We start from the raw sequence: 20,147 nt of genomic DNA, 5'->3' as shown, positions 1-20,147 counted from the left end.
ATTATTTTTGTTTGAATGAGGTGCTTAAATCGACAACACGTAGGTAGCATTTTTAGTACCTTTTTGATTATGTGCGCATCACACGTATCACTTTCATGCAATTTCACTAATACTTACGACCGTCAATAAAATATATTTAAACTAGCTGATGCCCGCGACTTCGTTCACGTGGATTTACGTTTTTGAAAATCCCGTGGGAACTCTTTAATTTTCCGGGATAAAAAGTAGCCTATGTCACTCTCCAGGTTTTTGACTATACCCATGCAAAAAATCACACTGATCCGTTGCTTCCACATATGAGTGAATTCTCTTATCTGTGGTTGCTTCGTTGCGACGTGATTGAAGGACAAACCAACAAACCAATAAATCAACAAACAAACACACTTTCGCATTTATAATAGGGGTAGTGATAATAGAGCAATGAATTGTCAGTAGTATAAGTATACTATTGTGAATTGTGATAGGTACTTTAACAGACATTTCAATCAAATTAAAAGCTCACATGTTGCTCGACAGAGTACTTTAGTTAGTTATGTAATCGATTCAAATCTGCATTTGAATGGCACGTGAATGATTGACTACTGTATTCTAATTGAAAGTAATACCTAAGTGTTTTCTTAACAAATTACGTCTTAAATAAATACTTTGTCTGACATAGGTAATATTATCTTACGTAACATTTGTACAGTATTGCTGATAATGTATATTTCATGTAATAATTTGATGTAGGTAGTGTGCATTTTTAATATTAATGCTATCTATACAATAAACATAGTATTTATTATGATATCTATGCATTAATACATAATATGATCAATGATCATCAACTTATCTCGACCTAGTAAAATGTTTCAATGAATACAATTCTCATTACCTTACACACACACAGACCCACACTTACACATTACCTTTCTCACAGAGCCTTAATTATATGTCTAAAATTTCTGGAAACGACAGATATGAATATTATAATTGGTTAATTAGTTAATAATAAATCATAATAAATACAAGAGATTGCAAGAGTTTATCCTCTAAAATGACCTACAAAATATTGAATAGAAGATGGATTTAATTTTTTTTGACAATCAGCGTAGGTATAAAACTAAGTCTATAAGTTATGCACTTTATGTTCCACACAGAGTAGGTACCTATATTTTAAGTTGCGGCCGGTGAGGTAGAAACCTAAAATGTTTATTAAAATTGAAAAAATTAAATTTAAGCAATAATAAAGATTATAATCATGACAAGGACTAATAAAATAATTAATGTCTAAATAATATTATTTGCTTAGAACTTTCTCATTCAAATTTTTGTTGAGATTATTTGAAAAGTATAAAAATCTAACGGCTAGACTGACGTGATTAGTCGGAGTATGCCCGACTAGTTTCAAGGGGTCCTTATTCAAAGGGCCTAATGGTACATTCCAAGGGCGATTAGTCGGACATACTCCGGCTTGTGTTTGTGTTTATGTTTATAATGGATTAAACGTTGAAAGATATAATAATTGTAAAAATTACTTACGTGTATACAGTTAGTAGCATCCAGCACTGCAGTCGCGCGCCGGGAAGCCACGTGACGTAGCGACCAGTCAGCGCGCAGTCGATACAAGGTGCAATATAAAGCATACCACCACGGTGGCCCTTGAGAACACGCTAACCTAGCTTTTACTCGTATCTTCCTATTGGTAACTAACTAACTAACTCGCTTTCGTAACTGACTAGCTTACTTTACTCGCGTTAGATTTTAAGTTAATTTTTTTTTTGAGATAAGGCCAAATATTGTCAAAAGTTTCTTAATTTACTACTTCATTTACTTGTCTAAGCACCGGCTATCGGCTGCCGAGCTCAAGTGGATTTGCTTCGCGTAGTTGAATATCGAGGTCACTCCGCTTAAAGCACACCCCAGCATCTTCGTTTTATGGCGGTGTTAAAATGAAAATTTGCGTAAAAAAAATATGCCGATTATTGCACCCTCAGAGTCGTAACGTCCGACTGCGACATTTCAGAATCGCACCTGAAACAATAGAAAAATTATTACGTTTACATAATATAAATTCTTGATCCTCATTGTAGAGCCCTAACAACTGCTACTACGACTGAGAGTTTTTACCAGTCGAGTGTTAAATACTCGGCTTACTTCGTATGTTGCGGACTTTTTCTAAGACCAAGGTGCGTTTGGAACACCCGTAACTTTGGTTTTAAGTTTGCGTAATTAATTATTATCATCATCTTACTAATTCAACAATTGACAGTCAAAAAGTGTGTAACTAATGATACCGATTTCAAATAAATGCTTTGACTTTCGTATTGTGTTTAAATCTTGATGGTCATTTAATAGGAAATTATTATAATTTTATTATACAGAAACAGAAACCCAATTTTATCGCCAAACGATACCAAGCACGTCGCGGTCAAGCGAGACCTCTTAGGCTAAAATCATAAATAAATCACACCTTCACACAAGCCCCAGCCCCTTTGTTTAAACGCTACCAGGACATTATAAAAACCTTTATTTTTCTCTCGAGTCGAACACGAAAAAAACTAGCGGTCGAAGATTGTGCAAGATCACAACAGAAAATCATTAAACAATGCCTCTGCCAGGAATTGAGGTGTTTATTATATCGGTCCACGTTCGTTCCGAGTCATGCTGCAAAAAACTCACATACCCAGGTAAATTCGGAAGGTTTTTTGCGCTCCCGGGAACTTATTATGCGGGATTTATGTCACTTTTTGTTGCGTCCAAAGCTAATTATTGTTATCTACTTCGCTGGACCAAAGCATTTTCTATAGAGCAATAATAGGGCACTAATTCTCATGACACCTTCGAAGTCAAGGCGTCAATGGCTCGGACGCTGAATGCCATTGTGTGCGGACACAAAGCCACCCGCAATTCCTACTGTGCTTAAACGTTTTTATTATCAGCTTTGTGGATGTCTCATTCACTCGCACACCTTTATGATTTTAGCATAATTTCTCGCCGCTAATTAACTTCTCTTTTTCGTTTTAGCGCTTGATTGCCATATCGCTGACTCATTCAATCGGTGCCCTAATGGACCAACAAAGGGATTGCAAATTAAATTTCGTGGCGCGTATCGGCAGGCGGCAAAGGAAAAAAGTAACAATAAAATTTCGAATTTAGAACAGCAATCCGGGCGCGGGTCTTATTATTTTAGCCAACAAAGTAGAAAACCATTTACAATAAATCATTTTGAATGCTTTCTTGGTTCCCATGCGTCGAGCGGGCGACGCAAAGGGTGATTTCTGTCTGAGTGTACATAAATAAAGGTGAAGGTTTTGTACGGATCTCAGGTACACACGGATCACAGTTAAGCATGTAGAACATTGAAAATTGAAATACGGGAAACGACAGTCACGGATCAGCTGACAGTGCCTCTTTTGACTTGATCAATATGTATATTTATATGTATAAAGACATAAAAATTGGTGTAGATACACGTGTACATTGTCAAAAATATTGGTGACATTAGAATAATAACTAGGTGTATTACAATATACTTAAACCTTCCTGAAAGTATGTGAATCCGGTAGTGAAAATATTATCAGAATCGGTTCATTGATCTGTGAGATAATCACGGGCATACATACATACATACGGTTCGAATACGTAACCTCCTTTTTTGAAGTCGGATAATAATATGAAAAATTAAATTAAAAAAAAAATTAAAATGTAGAGGTACGCTCAAGCCACATCCATTGACACCTATGCCCGAAATTTATACTTGTGGTGTTCAGACCACACGTAAAATGGCGTACTGTTTGCCAAGCGATTAGACGCAAGGCGGTCTACGTCTCCCATTGCACTTGATGAAAAACCTGGCTCATTTAAACTTTACTGCCGACGCCATTTTGTATCGACGCAGCACTATTTCTTGCGTTGGAAAGTATTGGTTTCTTGCATTGAGAATGGAACCCGATATTTAACTCAAATACCTATACCTACTCTTATTTTACAGCTACAAGGTTTAAAAAATAAATATTTATTTGCCATAGGTATATCATATTTTTTGTAGCTTTAACTGTTTTCTTATAAAGCTGTATATCAAAGCCTATTTAAAACTTATAAAGCGTCATTTACGCCAGAGCAAGAGTAGATTAAAGCCGAGTTGTTTTAGTCCAAGTAAATAAAGGTTAGTTTTAATTGTTCTCAAGAAAGTCGACGCGCATTGGCTCACTCCACTCAGCCAGTATGCGTTGCGCCTAAGGCAAAAAAATATCTAGTTGAAATTTTTTGTAGCATGAACTGTTTTCTTATAAAGGTGTATATCAAAGCCTAGTACAAACTTATAAAGCGTCATTTACGCCAGAGCAACACGGCATGCCGTAGAGCTGCAGATACTTACACTCATAGAGACTGGCTAGCGAAAGTAAAGATACTTTAGAATCTTCAAACTTATATATGCCTACTTAAATACTTTAAACACTCTGAAATTCCTTATTTTTCCTTATGGGGCTGCCATACTGATATTTTTGGAATGTGCCGCGCTTTTCCAGTCTCAATTTTCGTTAGCAATGCACTCATGTTTCTACACTCTAGTCGCACATTTAAGCAAAAATCGTATTGTATGGCAACACCTTGCATCTTGTCGCAGACTAAGGCCAGCAACGCATCGGCAGCTCCTCTTATGCTGCAAATGTTCATGAGTTGCGGTAATCACTTAACATCAGGTGACCCGCCTGCTCGTTTGCTCGCTATCTCTATTCTTAAAAAAAGACTATCCTACTGTAATATGTTGTATACAATATGTTTGTTCTACAGTAAGATGTTAACTCAGCATAAAATACCGCATACCGCTGCAGCATACCGCATTGTCGCATGTTATTGCTCTGGCGTAAAACAACCTTTAGTCTAACATAAGGCATGTTACTAACTAACTATACAGAAGTATTTTACCATCTATGTTTACAAAATAGGTAGAGTAAACAAATCGTATTCAACGATTTTGATTGCATTTGAAAACCTTGCAAAAGATCGTGATTCCGCTGCAATCGTCATAATATAAACACGTTTTGTTATTCAATAAATTTAAAAATGCCTTTAAAAATACTTCCCTATTCCATAGAAAATAGAGCCTTATCTTTTACTATTAAAGTTCATTTTCAAATGTTTTTTTTATCCACTTGACCTAATAATTACTAGAATGCGAATAAAACGGCTGTTTGGAATGAAAGCAAAACAGTTGAAAATAAACATGCGAGTTTCTTTCATTGGCTTGTTTGTTTTGCTAGATAAATAATAATCATAAATGTTATTCTATGCCAATACATACTTCAGTATTTATTTTATTGTTATTGTTAGAGTTGATAGAAATCTGTATTGCCATAGTACCTTCCTATGACCAACGGGAAATGATATTACTGACTCTACAGCTACCAGCCACAAAAAGATCGGAGGCAACTCATGTTGACTGCATTTTCCTTTTTTATGATTACAAAGGCCCTCCGATATATGCCTATTTTAAAAGAATTAAAAATGACGAACACTTTTTAAATTATTTTTTAAGTATAATCCATATCAGTTTCTTAAAAAAACTTCGCTTTTAGAAGGTAGGTACAAGAATGGAAAACCAGAAAACAAACAATATGTCAAGATTAAGGAGAAAAGTTGAATGAAAAGCAATAGGGCAGCTAAAGCAGCAGCAGCAGCGGGCTTAGATGGCGTCATATTATCCGTTACAATAATGTACTTTCCTCATATATGACATTTTTTATAAAATTACCTCCACACGACACCCCCAACGTTAAACGTACTTACTACAGACTTTCTACGCGGATTTTGACGACCTCCCTGGCGCAGTGGTAAGCGCTGTGGTCTTATTAGTGGGAGGTCCCGGGTTCGATTCCTGGCAGAGATTTGGAATTTTATAATTTCTAAATTTTTGGTCTGGTCTGGTGGGAGGTCTCGGCCGTGGCTAGTTACCACCCTACCGGCAAAGCCGTGCCGCCAAGCGATTTAGCGTTCCGGTACGATGCCGTGTAGAAACCAAAGGTTTAATAAAAACTGTCATACTCCTTCCAGGTTAGCCCGCTCCCACCTTAGACTGCATCGTCACTTACCATCAGGTGAGATTGCAGTCAAGGGCTAATTTGTATCTGAATAAATAAAAACCGGCCAAGTGCGAGTCAGGCTCGCGCAATTAGGGTTCCGTACTACAGTCGTATTTTTTCGACATTTTGCACGATAATTCAACAACTATGATGCATAAAAATCTGTTTTAGAATGTCTGTACATTCTTTACAGTGTGAAGACCTTTCATATGATACCCCACTTGATATAGTCACTCACTTCGAAAATTGAAAATACTAATTATTAGTTCATGACCACAATTTAATTTTTTTTGTGTGATCTAACCCAAATGTCAGCTATAAGATCTACCTACCTGCCAAATTTCATGATTCTAGGTCAACGGGAAGTACCCTGTAGGTTTCTTGACAGACAGACAGACAGACAAATAAGGGTTCCGTTTTTCCTTTTGAGGTACGGAACATTAAAAAAAAAGTTTCACTTCAATAAGTTTCAATATCTCACTGAATATAAAAATACTGAAGGTGTCAACAACAGTTTATTGAACTCAAAACAATTTTTCATCACTTAGCTCGACTACCAAAGCGACTTTTTCTAAGGATACACAAAATCAATCAACGACATCCTGGCACAAAGAATCCAGTCATCTTCTGTCGAAAACAACTTTTATTTCCGTAAAAATATCCCAATCATAAATCACAAGTTTCCAAACTGACATTCTATTTTGAAACTGCGAAAAGTTAGCGCGTATGTATGGTTTGTAGTTTGTACTTACCTAGGAATAGTGTCTACAAAGAAGCAGATATATGGAAGTCGAAAAGTTTATCTGTAAATGCATATTACGGTGCAACGATCGCGGTGTACTATTGCAGACAATTTAACCTGTAATATTTATGATTTTTAGTCGTTTCTACTACTTTTATAGACCATTAGGAGTTTACTATGTGAGAAAAATGTTAAGAGCTTCAAGTCTCGTAGCTTCGCTTTGCTTTACAATTTTTTATTTAAGGGGAAATGTTCGAACATTTACCTATATTGTTTATTCGAGATGTTTGATTTGAAGAGTTTTAAACCCAGACCACAGAGAGCATACTTTAACTTTGCTCAAACTTTAAACACAGTTAAAGCAAGATAATATATTTATATCTTAGACATAAGTCTGTCTCATACATCAAGTCGTTAATATAGATTAAATTTTATTAAACACTTTTTTATTATCTTGATGAACCCCTAGGAGCGTAATATTTAGGCTTCTGAATCCAAAGAGTAAAACGGGACCCTATTACTAAGACTCCGCTGACCGTCCGTCTGTCCGTCCGTCTGTCACCAGGCCGTATCTCATGAACCATGACAAGTACAAATAAGCAGTACTTATTTGTACTTTCATACTTATTAAGTACCTACCAACAATACAATTACTAAGCTACACTGTAACCAAAATCATCCAAGACTGTATACTGAATACACTCATAGCAGTTAGGAATTTAATAGAGTGCTGAGTGTAGCATAAAATTATTAATGTTAGTATAGCATTATGCTGAGTAATGCCTTAGAATGCCGCGACCTGGCTGGGGAACTATGTGCGAAAATTCCCGACTAGAAGGAAGAAATAATAGGAGGCATTGTGCTGCTACCTGCCTCATTGAATTATCTTTTGACAAAAACGGAGATGGGAAAAACGAACAGTACCCGTAGTACAAGATTTTACGTCTCACCAAACCAAACCAAATTCGAGAGTCGAAATACTTCCGCGTTACAGTATAATGGACCTAAACAGCCTTGAATTGAAGTCAAATATTCAATGCCACTGATTTTAATTTCGCAATGTTTCCGCTTGGAGCGCTGGCTGTAGAAGTGTAGACAAACTTGAGCTTTAAAACAAGGCTTTTAAGATCCAGTTTACTGTAACGCGGAAGTATTTCAACTCTCGAATTTGGCTTGGTTTGGTGAGACGTAAAATCTTGTACTACGGGTACTGAAGCTTGATAACAGTAAAACATGTTTTCATTAAAAAACTACGACTGCCCTGCCAAAAAAAAAATTGAAAATGAAAAAAAAAACACATTTGAAAATGGTATGGCAGTTTTCATAAAACCCATACCCCTTTGGTTTCTACACGGCATCGAACCGGAATGCTAAATCGCTTGGCAGTACGGCTTTCCCGCTAGGGTGGTAACTAGCCACGGCCAAAGCCCACCAGTCCAAACCAGAAATTCGGAATCATTTAAATATACCATAAGAGCTAATCACAACCATAAAGACTGAAGCAATGACTGATCCAGCTTTTCAGTAATCTACCATCTAAACTAGTGCTAGTTCAGTTGGTAAATTACTATAATTTGACAACACTTTACGGTGTAATATAATATCACAATACCTCTAATTAATTATTCTTAGAATTTCGCCTTTGAAATTGATTTATTATAAAACGGAAGCGAGACATTCCTAGTAGGCAATTCTATTATGATGGCATTATAATGTCATATGTACCTACATCTACATAATAATCATACATAACTTTTTGCAAAAATAATTCCATCAACTTATTACTTTAAAGTCAAAAGGTTAACAATGCAAAAGTTGATTTAAGTAAATATTATTATGGTAACTGAGTTGTGGTATGCCGCATGATCCAGTGACTTAACTATTTTAAAATCTGTTTTCATTGCCTAGAAATGAAACAAGTATTTTGCAAAAAAAACTTGCCTGTTAGTAGATACTTATTGCGTATTAAAGGCAAATTTTATTGCAATTTTGGTAGTAACCTGAGACCTAATAAAACGTGACATGCAATATTTGCAGAACATGTTACTTTATATGAATGATTTTGTTTACAAGTAATTGGTATGTTGATATATTTTAGTCAAGTACATTGTTTTTATAATAACAGAACATAATATACCTACAAGATGTAATCATACTTAACGCGCGACTTTAGATATAGATGCAAAAAAAATTGTATTAATTTTAAATTACTAATATTTGACGCCTGCCAAGTGACGACAAGTCTTGATGTTTTGTTAGAAGTTCCCTTACTTTCGTGTGAACTGTGATGTGATCGTCTTCTTTCATTTCTACAATAAGTTCCAGGGATATCAAACAAATTGCCATCGCATCGTTTTCAAAAATATTGTGCTAGGTACGCAAGAATGTTTACAGTCAGGTAGGTATAGTCCGCGACAGGTCGAGATGGGAATCGAGTATGAGTCGGGGGGCCGCCCCGCACATTCGCTCGTCACCCACACTATCTCGCACCGGGTTAGCGCGGGTGCTGTGCGGGGCGTTCCCACCCCGATTGCCATCTTGAGCTGTCGCGTACTATACCTAAAAGTTGCAAACTTTCAGTCCGCAGTCTCCGTGGCGACAATCGCGAAGTCCCGCGAGTCAATAACACCATTTCGCGGGATATATGGGGGTGAGATTTTAAATTCCATTTTAAAGCAGCGATCCTAAATTTATAGACGTGTTATTTACGTAGGTATGTATACGTGCTCTTGGGGGTTAGCGGATACTGAACTCGATTTATAATGAGAGTTATGACTTATTTAAGTAAGCACCTATTTTTTGGTAAACATATATTTTGTTTTTAACTTTTAATAGGACATCTTTGTTACACGACTGCTCAGAAAAAAAAGTAGTGCAGTGTAGTGTTTTCAGGGTTCATGTAGATATGTGTAATATGTAGGTATGTTCATGTATGTACGGGTGAGTTTCTTTTTTCGGTCACAATGGCGCGAGTGTCACTACAAAACTAAAATTCTTAAAAAAATCAAAATTGCGGATTTTATGCGCTTTAATGTTTTAATTTCTTGATTACAACTTGTTTTAATATTATGTGGTGGAATTGTCTATACAGATTACAAAATTTAAAACACTAAAGCAAATTATGAACAAAATTTCATATGGATTTTTCCTTCTAAATTAAATAAATTCTTCTTCTAAATTATTTATTTATTTTATTTATTTAGAATACTTTATTACACACACAAATATTTACATACAGATAAACAATATAAGCTATAGAAGTGGGTGCAAAGGCGGCCTTATTGCTAAAGCAATCTCCTCCAGGCAACCTTTTGCTGAAAGAATAAAATGTAATTAAAATCGAAATTAGCTTACAGTTAGGCTCTAGAGAGGTAATATTGTTAGGTGTTTTATATTGAATACCCCTATCTAACCCTAAGGAAAGCCGACTATCCTATTTGTTTTCAGACCCAAATGTTATTTGTATTATAAATAAGTTCTTTAGTAAACATGGGGCCTAGTTCGGCAACATCGTTTTATACACAAAATTGAATTCTTACGTAAGCCAGCCGGCAGGCAATATTGCTCGGGTAAAAGAAAATGTTCCGTTCCACCGTAGAGCAATATAATTCATACAGTAGGTACGGAAATTTTATTTGTAAAGAAGAACGGCAATTTGGTGGAAACACGGTGGAAACCGTGTCCTGCGGGCGCGGGTGAAACTCGTTTGGTTTGTGAGCTTGTACGTCTTTAGAACACCGAGTATCTTTGAGTTCGAAAAAAGTAATTTATCTAGTAAAGTTTATTGACGATAAATGAAAATCTAAATAAAATCGGGAAGACTGATTTTATTTTGCTATAGTAAGTAGTAATCAGTCTTATCTTGAACTTAATGCCACGACTGCAAAACAACATGCGACTTTTTTTTCTTAAAATAGAAGATTTTTACTATTAAATGGCAGATATATCATCTCTGTACATTTATTAAATGGCGCATATATTATCATCTCTGTACATTCTGGGGCACGCCTCCATACAATTTTTGTCCATGTCCTTTAATAAAAAAGCTAATGGCAATTTTTGTATGCAAGTAACGCATTTTCAGTATCTACTTAAAATGCGTGCTGATAACGTCATCCGCATTACAGTACGCAGCAGAAAATATTGTACATCGACCTTTAGAAAGAGATAGCAGTTTCGTAGAGCGTTGTATCTGTAGTTGGGACCGACAAAACGTCATATTATAGGTATAAGTGACAGAGACAACGTTCTACAAAGCCGAAATCTCATTCTAAAGGTCGATGTACAATATTTCTTGCCGGCTACTGTACTTTGAAATTTGAATTTTCGTGAATTAAAATTTAGAATTCAGTTTAAAAAATACAGTCTTCAGTACCATAAGGTTGTCAAATACGAATTCAGATACTGTAAAAAAACTAATCACCTAAACGACAAATATACTTACAATTGTAGGGGAAATTTTCTCGCACTACCTTTGACGTCCAACAGCTCATCTAGTGTATAAGTACCGCAAATTGCTATTGCGCTGGAACCATGTCTCATTAACATCGAAATGACGTCATGTTGACGTCAGCCGAAATAAAAATATACCGACTCGAAACTTCAGTCTAGTGCTGACGTCACTAAAATGGCGACCACGCGCGTTAGCAATATGCGGGACTTAGATGATAATTTATTGAAGTTAGTCGACGCTATTGTCTAACTGTATGGTTGCTAAACAGTGACACTACTATCAATTTCCAAGTCGCTTTATCAGCTGATCTTTAATAACTTGTGAGTATCTACGGGCATTCTAGCCAAAAAAAAAACATTTGAAGACATGAATAAAATAGATATTACGGTTCTTACCGATATTCTTCGTCGTGGAAAATCTCATTTTTCCACATAAAATTGTAAAATAAGAGTCTTAGTTCTATAATGCACTATCGACACATCAGAAAACTTTTTGTTCTCACTTTTTTCGGTTAAGCATAGAAAACGTGATGAGTTCATTCATGATAATTACTTTAATATTAACTGTAGATTAAATTAAATTAAAAGATGTTTAAGTACAGCACGTGCGGTTTAAATAAGAATTTAGTATGCATGTAAAATTATGGGTAGGCAGTTAAACAACGATTATATTGTAACAAGATGATGCCCGCGACTTCGTCCGCGTGGATTTTGGTTTTTAAAAATCCCGTGTGAACTCTTTAATTTTCCGGAATAAAAAGTAGCCTATGTCCTTCCCCTGGATTTAATCTAACTTTGTACTAAATTTCATCAGAATCGATTGAGCTGTTGGGCCGTGAAAAGCTAGCACACAGACAGACAGACAGACAGACACGCTTTCGCATTTATAATATTAGTATGGATGGTTTTGTAATATTTCAGCTGCCCTGCCTTGCCCTGGGTCTTATGTTTATGTTCGAATTAAATATTGAAAACTATCAAATACTCGAACATGAAAGCAAACTAATTTAAATAAATAATTTATACAGAAATATGTTTTGCCCACTAGGTGGACAAATGAGTCGCAGGGAACCGCTAGCACACGAGTAGATATCTCGTGTGCCGCTAGATTCAGGCGGTGCAAGACCGTGGCGTGTGGACTTGGAGACTTACGTCCAGCTAAGGACGTCTCTAGGTTGATAATGATAATGATGATGATGTTTTATTGCTGTGCACCAAACTCAGTCAAACGAATTTTGATTGAGCGGAGAAAAGTTTTGTAGTTCTCGAATTCTTATATGGAAGAAAACTCGTCGTCGAAAGATTTTCCCGTCTCCACTTACGCAGTAGTGTAAGTAAAATACTTCATTGGAGCCCCTTTGGCTTCGTTTCAAAACAAACTTTCCTACCGTTTCGTAATTGCAAGTTGCAGTTATTGCTCAAGTTTTCAGTTTTAACTCGATTGTGTTCATTTCGTAATTAAGTAACTGTTCAAATATTGTATTTATTTATAATAGCATAAGTAAATATATTTCTTATGTGTTATAATAATTAGTGTAGCAAATAGCTAGTGCCTAGTACAAAAGTATGTTCAGTGGAAATTTACAACAATATCCCAAAGAATATTGTTGTTAATTTCCTCAAATAATTAAACTTAAAAATTTGCACTCGTCGCCTTTGCATACCTACTTCACTCGCCTAATGTATATAATGTATACTTATTTTTATTTGCTTTGAAAAGGCAATTTTTCATCTATAGTAGAAAAACTCCACACAATAAAGAAAACAATTGTACTCGGATTGCTGCATCGTCGTGAATTGATTAGGTATTTCTGATAATATAAATTGAATAAAACAATATTTATAAAAAAAAATATTTGGTCTGAGCTTTCTGAGTGCTTTTCATTTTTTTCATTAAGGGCATGACAAAGAACAGGTACGTAAAGCCATCGGTCAAGGTACTTACGTAATAAAGAGGTACATAATCTCTTTCTTAAGCCAAAATAAAAATCAATAGAAATAGGTATCGGTTTGCCACGTCGCGCCGCACCGTTTGGAACGCTACACCGCTTGGCGTGGCGGCACGGGCCACGGCTTTGCCGATAGGGTGGTAACTAGCCACGGCCAAAGTCTCTCCACCAGCCCAGGTCAGAGACAATTTAAATTCCCAAATTGCCCCTGGATCGAACCTAGGATCTCCCGCTTATAAACACATCGCTCACCACTGCGCCAGGGAGGTCGACGAGACTACGTCTGCGTCTACTTACATCTTATCGAAAACTGCTAAAAATTTTGGCTACTATAATAAGGATTTGATAAATCAGTACAGAGTAAGACAATTTGTTGTGCATAAGTAATTTGGTAAAATGAATTTAATATAGCTAGGCAAACATACAGATACGACGCTTTATTTTAATACACCTACTTCAGTTTTTATTTTTTTCAAAAATCTACATTCTATAAAAAGAAAAGCTGACTGACTGATCTATAAACGCACAGCTCAAACTACTAGATATATCGGGCTGAAATTTGGCATGTAGATAGTATATGACGTAGACATCCGCTGGGATAGCATTTTTGAAAATTCAAAAATCCTATCTAAGGGGGTAAAATAGGGGTTTGAAACTTGTGTAGTCCACGCGGACGAAGTCGCGAGCATAAGCTAGTTATATCATAAATTAATCGAGGTATCACCGCGCGTCGTCCGCAATTATATTTTCCAAGTCGTCAGAAACCCGTTAATACAGAATGATAGCATTTGTCGAAGAAAATTAATGAACTCCTGATTGATTATGCGGAATTATTCAGTACTTAAGTAACTTGATAAGTTGAGACTAAGTAAATTGATTTAATTCATTTGCATAACTATGTCTTATAACGAACGAAGATTTTTCTTGTTATCAGAGTTTTAAAACTAGAAATATTCAAAATCATTAATAATAGTCTATAATTAAAAATAAATTACATCTAAAAGGAGTAAAATAAAATGGCATAAAATATAAGTTGCAACCAACCAAAAATTCCGGAGCGAAAAAAATCCAAAATAAAATTGGGCACAAATTAAAAAATCACACTTCACATCAACATAATGTTTCGGTAACACCGTACACAAATTAAAAAAATCTTAGAAGCGGTAAGCAAAACACTTTACAGACACAAACACTCAACTTTACCCGTTTGCCGCCAACTGCAACTATAAAAATGTTCGCGTAAAAGTTCGAAGGAAAAATTGTAAGGGGGGAAAATTCGCAATCTCTCGCAGTGAGTTTCGCGCCGCGCCGCGAGTCCGGAATGCGAATGAGGAATTTTCGGCTATGATGGGGAGGATGTGCGCATAGCTGTGGCTTAGATGAGACTGTGGCGAGGTATTATGTACCGTGTTCGCACTGTGTGGCCGGAGCCGACTTTCGCCCCGACCGGTCGCCCTACAGCTCCGTCGATCGGTGACGCATCCAGGAACATTGTTAATTCACCACTCTTAACACTATGACAATTTTTACAGGTTTATTTTCACCCCCCGGAAACACAATATTTTTAGTAAGTATAGGATTTATTTAGTTCGCCGTTTTCTTTACGCCATGTTTTGCAAGGTTAACAAATTAAGCTCTAACTAAAGTGGGTATAATTTGCCTACACTCATATTCACTTTTAAATAAATAAACTAAGTTTTAAAATACTAAAGACCACATTTTAACGTACAATATGACGTGTTTGTTCTGTTCGACATCCGACTCAGTACTACGCAAGGGGTTGCCTACGTAGCAATAAATGCATGTTACCTACTTATTGTTGAGGTAGGAATTTTTGCATGCACGCACGACCATTGTTCTGGTGTGAAATTAAATAGGCATTTATTGTTATGTAGATCATCTATTTTTTTTGCTCGGAAGTGCATTGTCACTGTTGGGAATAACCTGAAGGGATGAATAGTTTATGGGTGAATTTTTGGTAGAGTGGCAATTAAAATATACATAATAACATTTTCACCAATATAATAATTATTACCTACTAGCTGATGCCCGCGACTTCGTCAGCGTGGATTTACATTTTTCAAAATGACGCGGGAACTCTTTGATTTTCCGGGATAAAAAAATAGCTTATGTGTTAATCCAGGGTATAATCTATCTCCATTTCAAATTTCATCCAAATCCGTTCAGCCGTTTTTGCGTGATTGAGTAACAAACATCCAAACATCCACACTTTCGCATCTATAATATTTGTAAGATTATTTGATAAGGAAACCCTTAAACTTGACAAACATTAGGGGTAAAACATTTTTGAGACAGATGATTTACCTAGTATAAACCTGAGCAATCACCACGAAAATGTCGTTGCTATAGCAAAAAGATTATCAGATATAGCAGAATCATATTTTAAAATCATAAGCAGGAATTCTTGAGATAAGTTTTCATTAACCTAGATTTAAATTCTTGTAATTATTAACTATCGTTTTACAACGTACTTGCATTGATTTTCTATTAAAACTGAATCATCAATTATATATTTAACTGTTGACGAATTTCCTCGTTATTGTTAACAGAATTAGATATTTTATATTTAAACTTATTTCAATAAAATTAGTAAATTAATACATAGAATATGAAGTTACTCATACTGCCCAAGAATTGGAAGCAAAATAGATATTTTACAATGAATAAGTAGGAAAATTCAATCAAATCATATTATTTACTAGCCTATCCCCGCGACTTCGTCCGCGTGGACTACACAAATTTCTAACCCTTATTTTATACGCTTAGGGGTAGAATTTGTTTGGTTGGAACCCTCGTAGCTTTAGTTTTTAAGTAGGTACGTATTATTTATCACCACTATGGTCTATATCATCTTACAAATTAACAATTTTGACCATCAGTAAGCGTCATGTCTATTCTGAATAAATGATAATTTAAGTTTCGAGTTTGAGTTTGAATTTTCAAAAGCCTTTCTTAGCGGATGTCTACATCAAAATAGCTCTCCCCATGCCAAATTTTAGCCCGACCCGTCCAGTAGTTTGAGCTGTGCGTTGATAGATGAGTCAGTCAGTCAGTCAGCTTTTTCTTTTATACATATATATATTATGTATATTTACACGGCATTACACTACTGCCTAGGTTTGTCCAACCCCCTTGGTATGTTGTGATTATTATGATTGGCTAAGCTTGCTGCAACAGTTATTTAAGTAGTTAGTTAAGCGTTGGACCTGATCTTTCTCCTGTCGTGTTGGATTGCTGCCCTATCGGATTATGAGAATGCATATATCTATGTCAGCTCCTGCGCAGTTGACTAGTCTTAGTTAAGTTGGTTACCGTGGTTGAGTTTGGTCAGGACAACATTATAAAAGCATTCAGACAAGCTCACTGTTGACACAAAATGTAGGTACAACTATGAAAGCTAGTATCTGCCGTCGGTGTTGGTAACCTAGTTCGCAACAACAAGGATCTGTAGTAAGCCACAGGATGTGACTGCGTTCGCAACTCGCAGGAACTGCTAACAATGTTTGTCGCAATGTTGTTTGTCGGACAGTTATCTACGTGCTGTAATACACAGAGGTGTTCATATACAGTTGTGTTTAGTTAAATAAGATCTGTGGACTACAGTGCCGTGTATGTGAATGAGAAGAATTTAGGTCCTAAGCTTTAGGGCATTATTCACAGAATATACAGGGTGTAACCAGAATGCTAGCAAAAACTTAGCGTTTTTGTTATACTACCTAAATACAATCCAATATATACCAATAACCATTTGCCTCATTTTGTAGTTTCAGTGATTTAATATTTTTCGAATCCGCAATATGCCCCACTTACCACACGGCAATGACTCCAAGTAGCCTACTTACGCAATGCTCGTTGACCTCTAGCGTCAGTCAGATGTTTTATTTGCAATAAATCGGGAACTTTTACAAAATAAAGGATTTTTTAATTTTTCCCGCGTGTTATTTTGTGGTATCGTGGTGGTATCATATCAGTAATCATTTTTTTTTTTTTTTATATTTATTCAAGTCCTTAAATCTAGCATTACAGGAAATGGTCCTAATGCACTAGATAAAGCCTTAAATATTATCTAAATCTAATTAATATATTAAACTAAAAATTAAAAAAACTTATATTAAACCCCCACTATCGTAGCAGATAGTCCCCAATGAAACTCTTGTGAATTCACTCAGAGCACAACAAAACAGGTCAGTTTTCCCCGCTATGACGTTAAGGGTGCGAAGCGCGCGCGTCAGCGGCGCCTTGCTGAGCAGGCTGGTGCGCCCCACCGGTACCCACAACAGCGGCGGCCTGCGTCTCCGACCCACGTATGCATCCGGGACTAGAAACCTGACTTGCCCTAAAACATCCGGGCTATGCAGCGCCCCTCTTATTACTTTAAAAATATATGTAACAAGTGCTAGTTCCCTCCTAAGTCTCAGCTCATTGTACCCGACCATACCTAAAACAAATAACGTAGGATACATTAAGGGGTAGAACGGGTATACCCCATACAGCTTCAGGAAGAGGAACCTAGCCAATTTGTTTTGCACCCGCTCCAACATGAGTCTATATTTAGTCTCATGCGGAGACCAAATGACTGCGTTCCCTTCCAACTGACTCCTAACTAACGCATTATACAGTGCGACCACAGCGTTCATGTTGGTAAAGCCACCGACGGTACGAAGTAAGAAACCTAAATTTCTATAAGCTTTCTTGCAGCATTTCACAATATGCGTACGAAACGTAAGCTCCTTATTCAAATTAACCCCTAAGTCCCTAACTTCGGATACTCGAAGCATTGGCACCCCGTCAACCTTATACTCGTAATGCACAGGGGAGTGCGCCTTAGAAAAGGTGATCACTGCACATTTTGAGTGATTAAACTCCAAAATGTTGTCCTTACTCCATTTGACTACTCTGTCTATATCCTGTTGCAGCCTCACACAGTCACTCGTGTCGCGTATATCCAGAGATAGCTTGAGATCGTCCGCGAACAACAAACACTTAGCGTCCTTGACGACTTGTGGCAGGTCGTTAATCATCAAAATAAATTGCAAGGGTCCTAGGTTACTGCCCTGACTCACCCCAGACCTTGTGTAGTACGGTTCTGATCTATAACCCCCATATTCCACATATTGCATCCTGTCACCCACGTAACTCGCAAAAAATTTAAGTAAATGCGGAGTGTAACCAATCGCCGCCAACTTTCTTAGCAGAACGTCATTTTCCACTAAATCGAAGGCTTTCCGGAAATCAAAGTATGCGGCATCAGCCTGCCTTCCACTGTCAACTGCTGGAACGATCTGAGACATATAGCAGAGAAGGTTGCTGGTTGTGCTTCTCGCTGGTCTGAATCCGTGTTGATTGTCAGAGAGTTGCGACCTTACTTGGGTGTAAATACTTTCATGCAACGCTGATTCCAACACCTTTGCTGGAGTTGACAGCACAGCCACCGGTCTGTACCCTTCTACCTGAGTTGCAGACCCGCCTTTGGGTACCGGGACGACTCTAGTCACTTTCCACCTTTCGGGAAACACCGCTGCCTCGAGACACTGATTGTATAATATGTATAATAACGGCTCAGCCAGGACGAATCGACAATCTCTGAACAGGTAAGGCGGTATCATCAGTACTACCACCTGTCTTCGTTTTTGTTAGGTCTGCCAATCCAAATCTACAGGGTGTAGTAGGGTCTACCTGTAGATTTGGATTGGCAGACCTCACACACCTTTGAGAACACTATGATAAACTTTCAAGGAGACAGATTTTTTCATGATGTTACCTTCAGTGTTTAAAACAATTTTAATTGCTTAAAATGCACACAAATCCAAAAAAAATTACGAATGTAATTTGGATCAAACTCCGGACCCTTCTTTTTCATCACAAACATTGCTACATAATATTCATATTAAACTTTTAGTATCAGGGAAACACCACGCCGGACATAAGTTGGTATCTAATAGATTTATTGATGGTATAAAAATGTTAATCAAACAAACACGCAAGTAATCAAAACGCCCGCTGAAATTTCGTAAAAGCGGACATGTAAATAAACGATCAATATTAAGTATACTACGTTATATCAAAGGTTTACGATTATTAAGTTCAGATTTGACGTCGACTATGCTCTTTCTGATATGTGGCTATGCCGGCACATAAATCGATTTTGATGATAATTTTGATAAATATAAGTAATTCAGATGCATGTCTCACATATTTCATAACCTTGTATTATCATTCTGATTCTGATTAATAATAATATGTCTGCCATGACTTGGAAATTTGCCTAAGTAGAACATTGTAAAAACGTTGAAGATTGAGGTGGCCTGTGCTGTGTTTTATTCATGCTTGCATAAAAATTCCAAGGCCTGAAGGTTCTTAGATACTAATCTGTATAGGGCCGTACCCGTATCTGTAAACAGTATTCAAACTGTTTCAGGCATTGTTTCATGCAAAAGTTAACCTATATTAGGTTGCGAGTTTCTATTTTTATAGGTATCCTTTTTACATTATTTTCTATGAAGCAACATTATTTATTTTACTATAATATGTAATCCACACTATCCATTATATCTATGTATATCCATACTGATATTATAAATGCGAAAGTCCATTATTTAACCGATTTTGACGAAATTTGTTACGGAGATACTTTGCATCCCAGGGACGGACATAGGCTACTTTTTGTCCCGGTAAATCAAAGAGTTCCAACTAGATCCTTCAAAAACCTAAATCCACGTGGACATAGCTAAGTCGCAGAAATCAGGCTATTTGGTACAGAGATAGTTTACATCTTGTAGACGCTAGGTGCCTCTACGACTTGTCTTGTGTAAATCAAAGATTTCCCACCATTTTTAAAAAGATAAATCGACGTGGACGAAGTCCATCAAGCCAATCGAAGGGCATCATCTAGTTGATATTTAAAAAGCTAAGTGTTTA

The 20,147-nt window shown here is 36.6% G+C and overlaps 1 protein-coding gene across 3 annotated transcripts in view; it reads right to left on the bottom strand.

Moving 5' to 3' along the window:
- Positions 1-14,607, bottom strand: part of ths (thisbe) — a 147,141-nt gene extending 132,534 nt beyond the window's left edge. The window contains exons 1-2 of one of the 3 annotated variants that reach the window (XM_034973113.2): positions 14,253-14,607; positions 1,522-2,013 (exon numbers count right to left, since the gene is read on the bottom strand). In XM_034973113.2, the coding sequence (XP_034829004.1) occupies positions 1,522-1,625 (104 nt within the window). In that variant the 5' untranslated portion in view covers positions 1,626-2,013; positions 14,253-14,607. The remainder of the gene's footprint in view (positions 1-1,521; positions 2,014-14,252) is intronic. The other 2 variants (XM_034973114.2, XM_034973115.2) reach the window with 2 other exon arrangements.
- Positions 14,608-20,147: the final 5,540 nt, after the last annotated feature.

The sequence above is a fragment of the Maniola hyperantus genome, chromosome 11 (assembly GCF_902806685.2).
Source record: "Maniola hyperantus chromosome 11, iAphHyp1.2, whole genome shotgun sequence".
Classification (NCBI taxonomy): Eukaryota; Metazoa; Arthropoda; class Insecta; order Lepidoptera; family Nymphalidae; genus Maniola; species Maniola hyperantus.
This window is presented reverse-complemented; position numbering and strand designations above follow the sequence as displayed.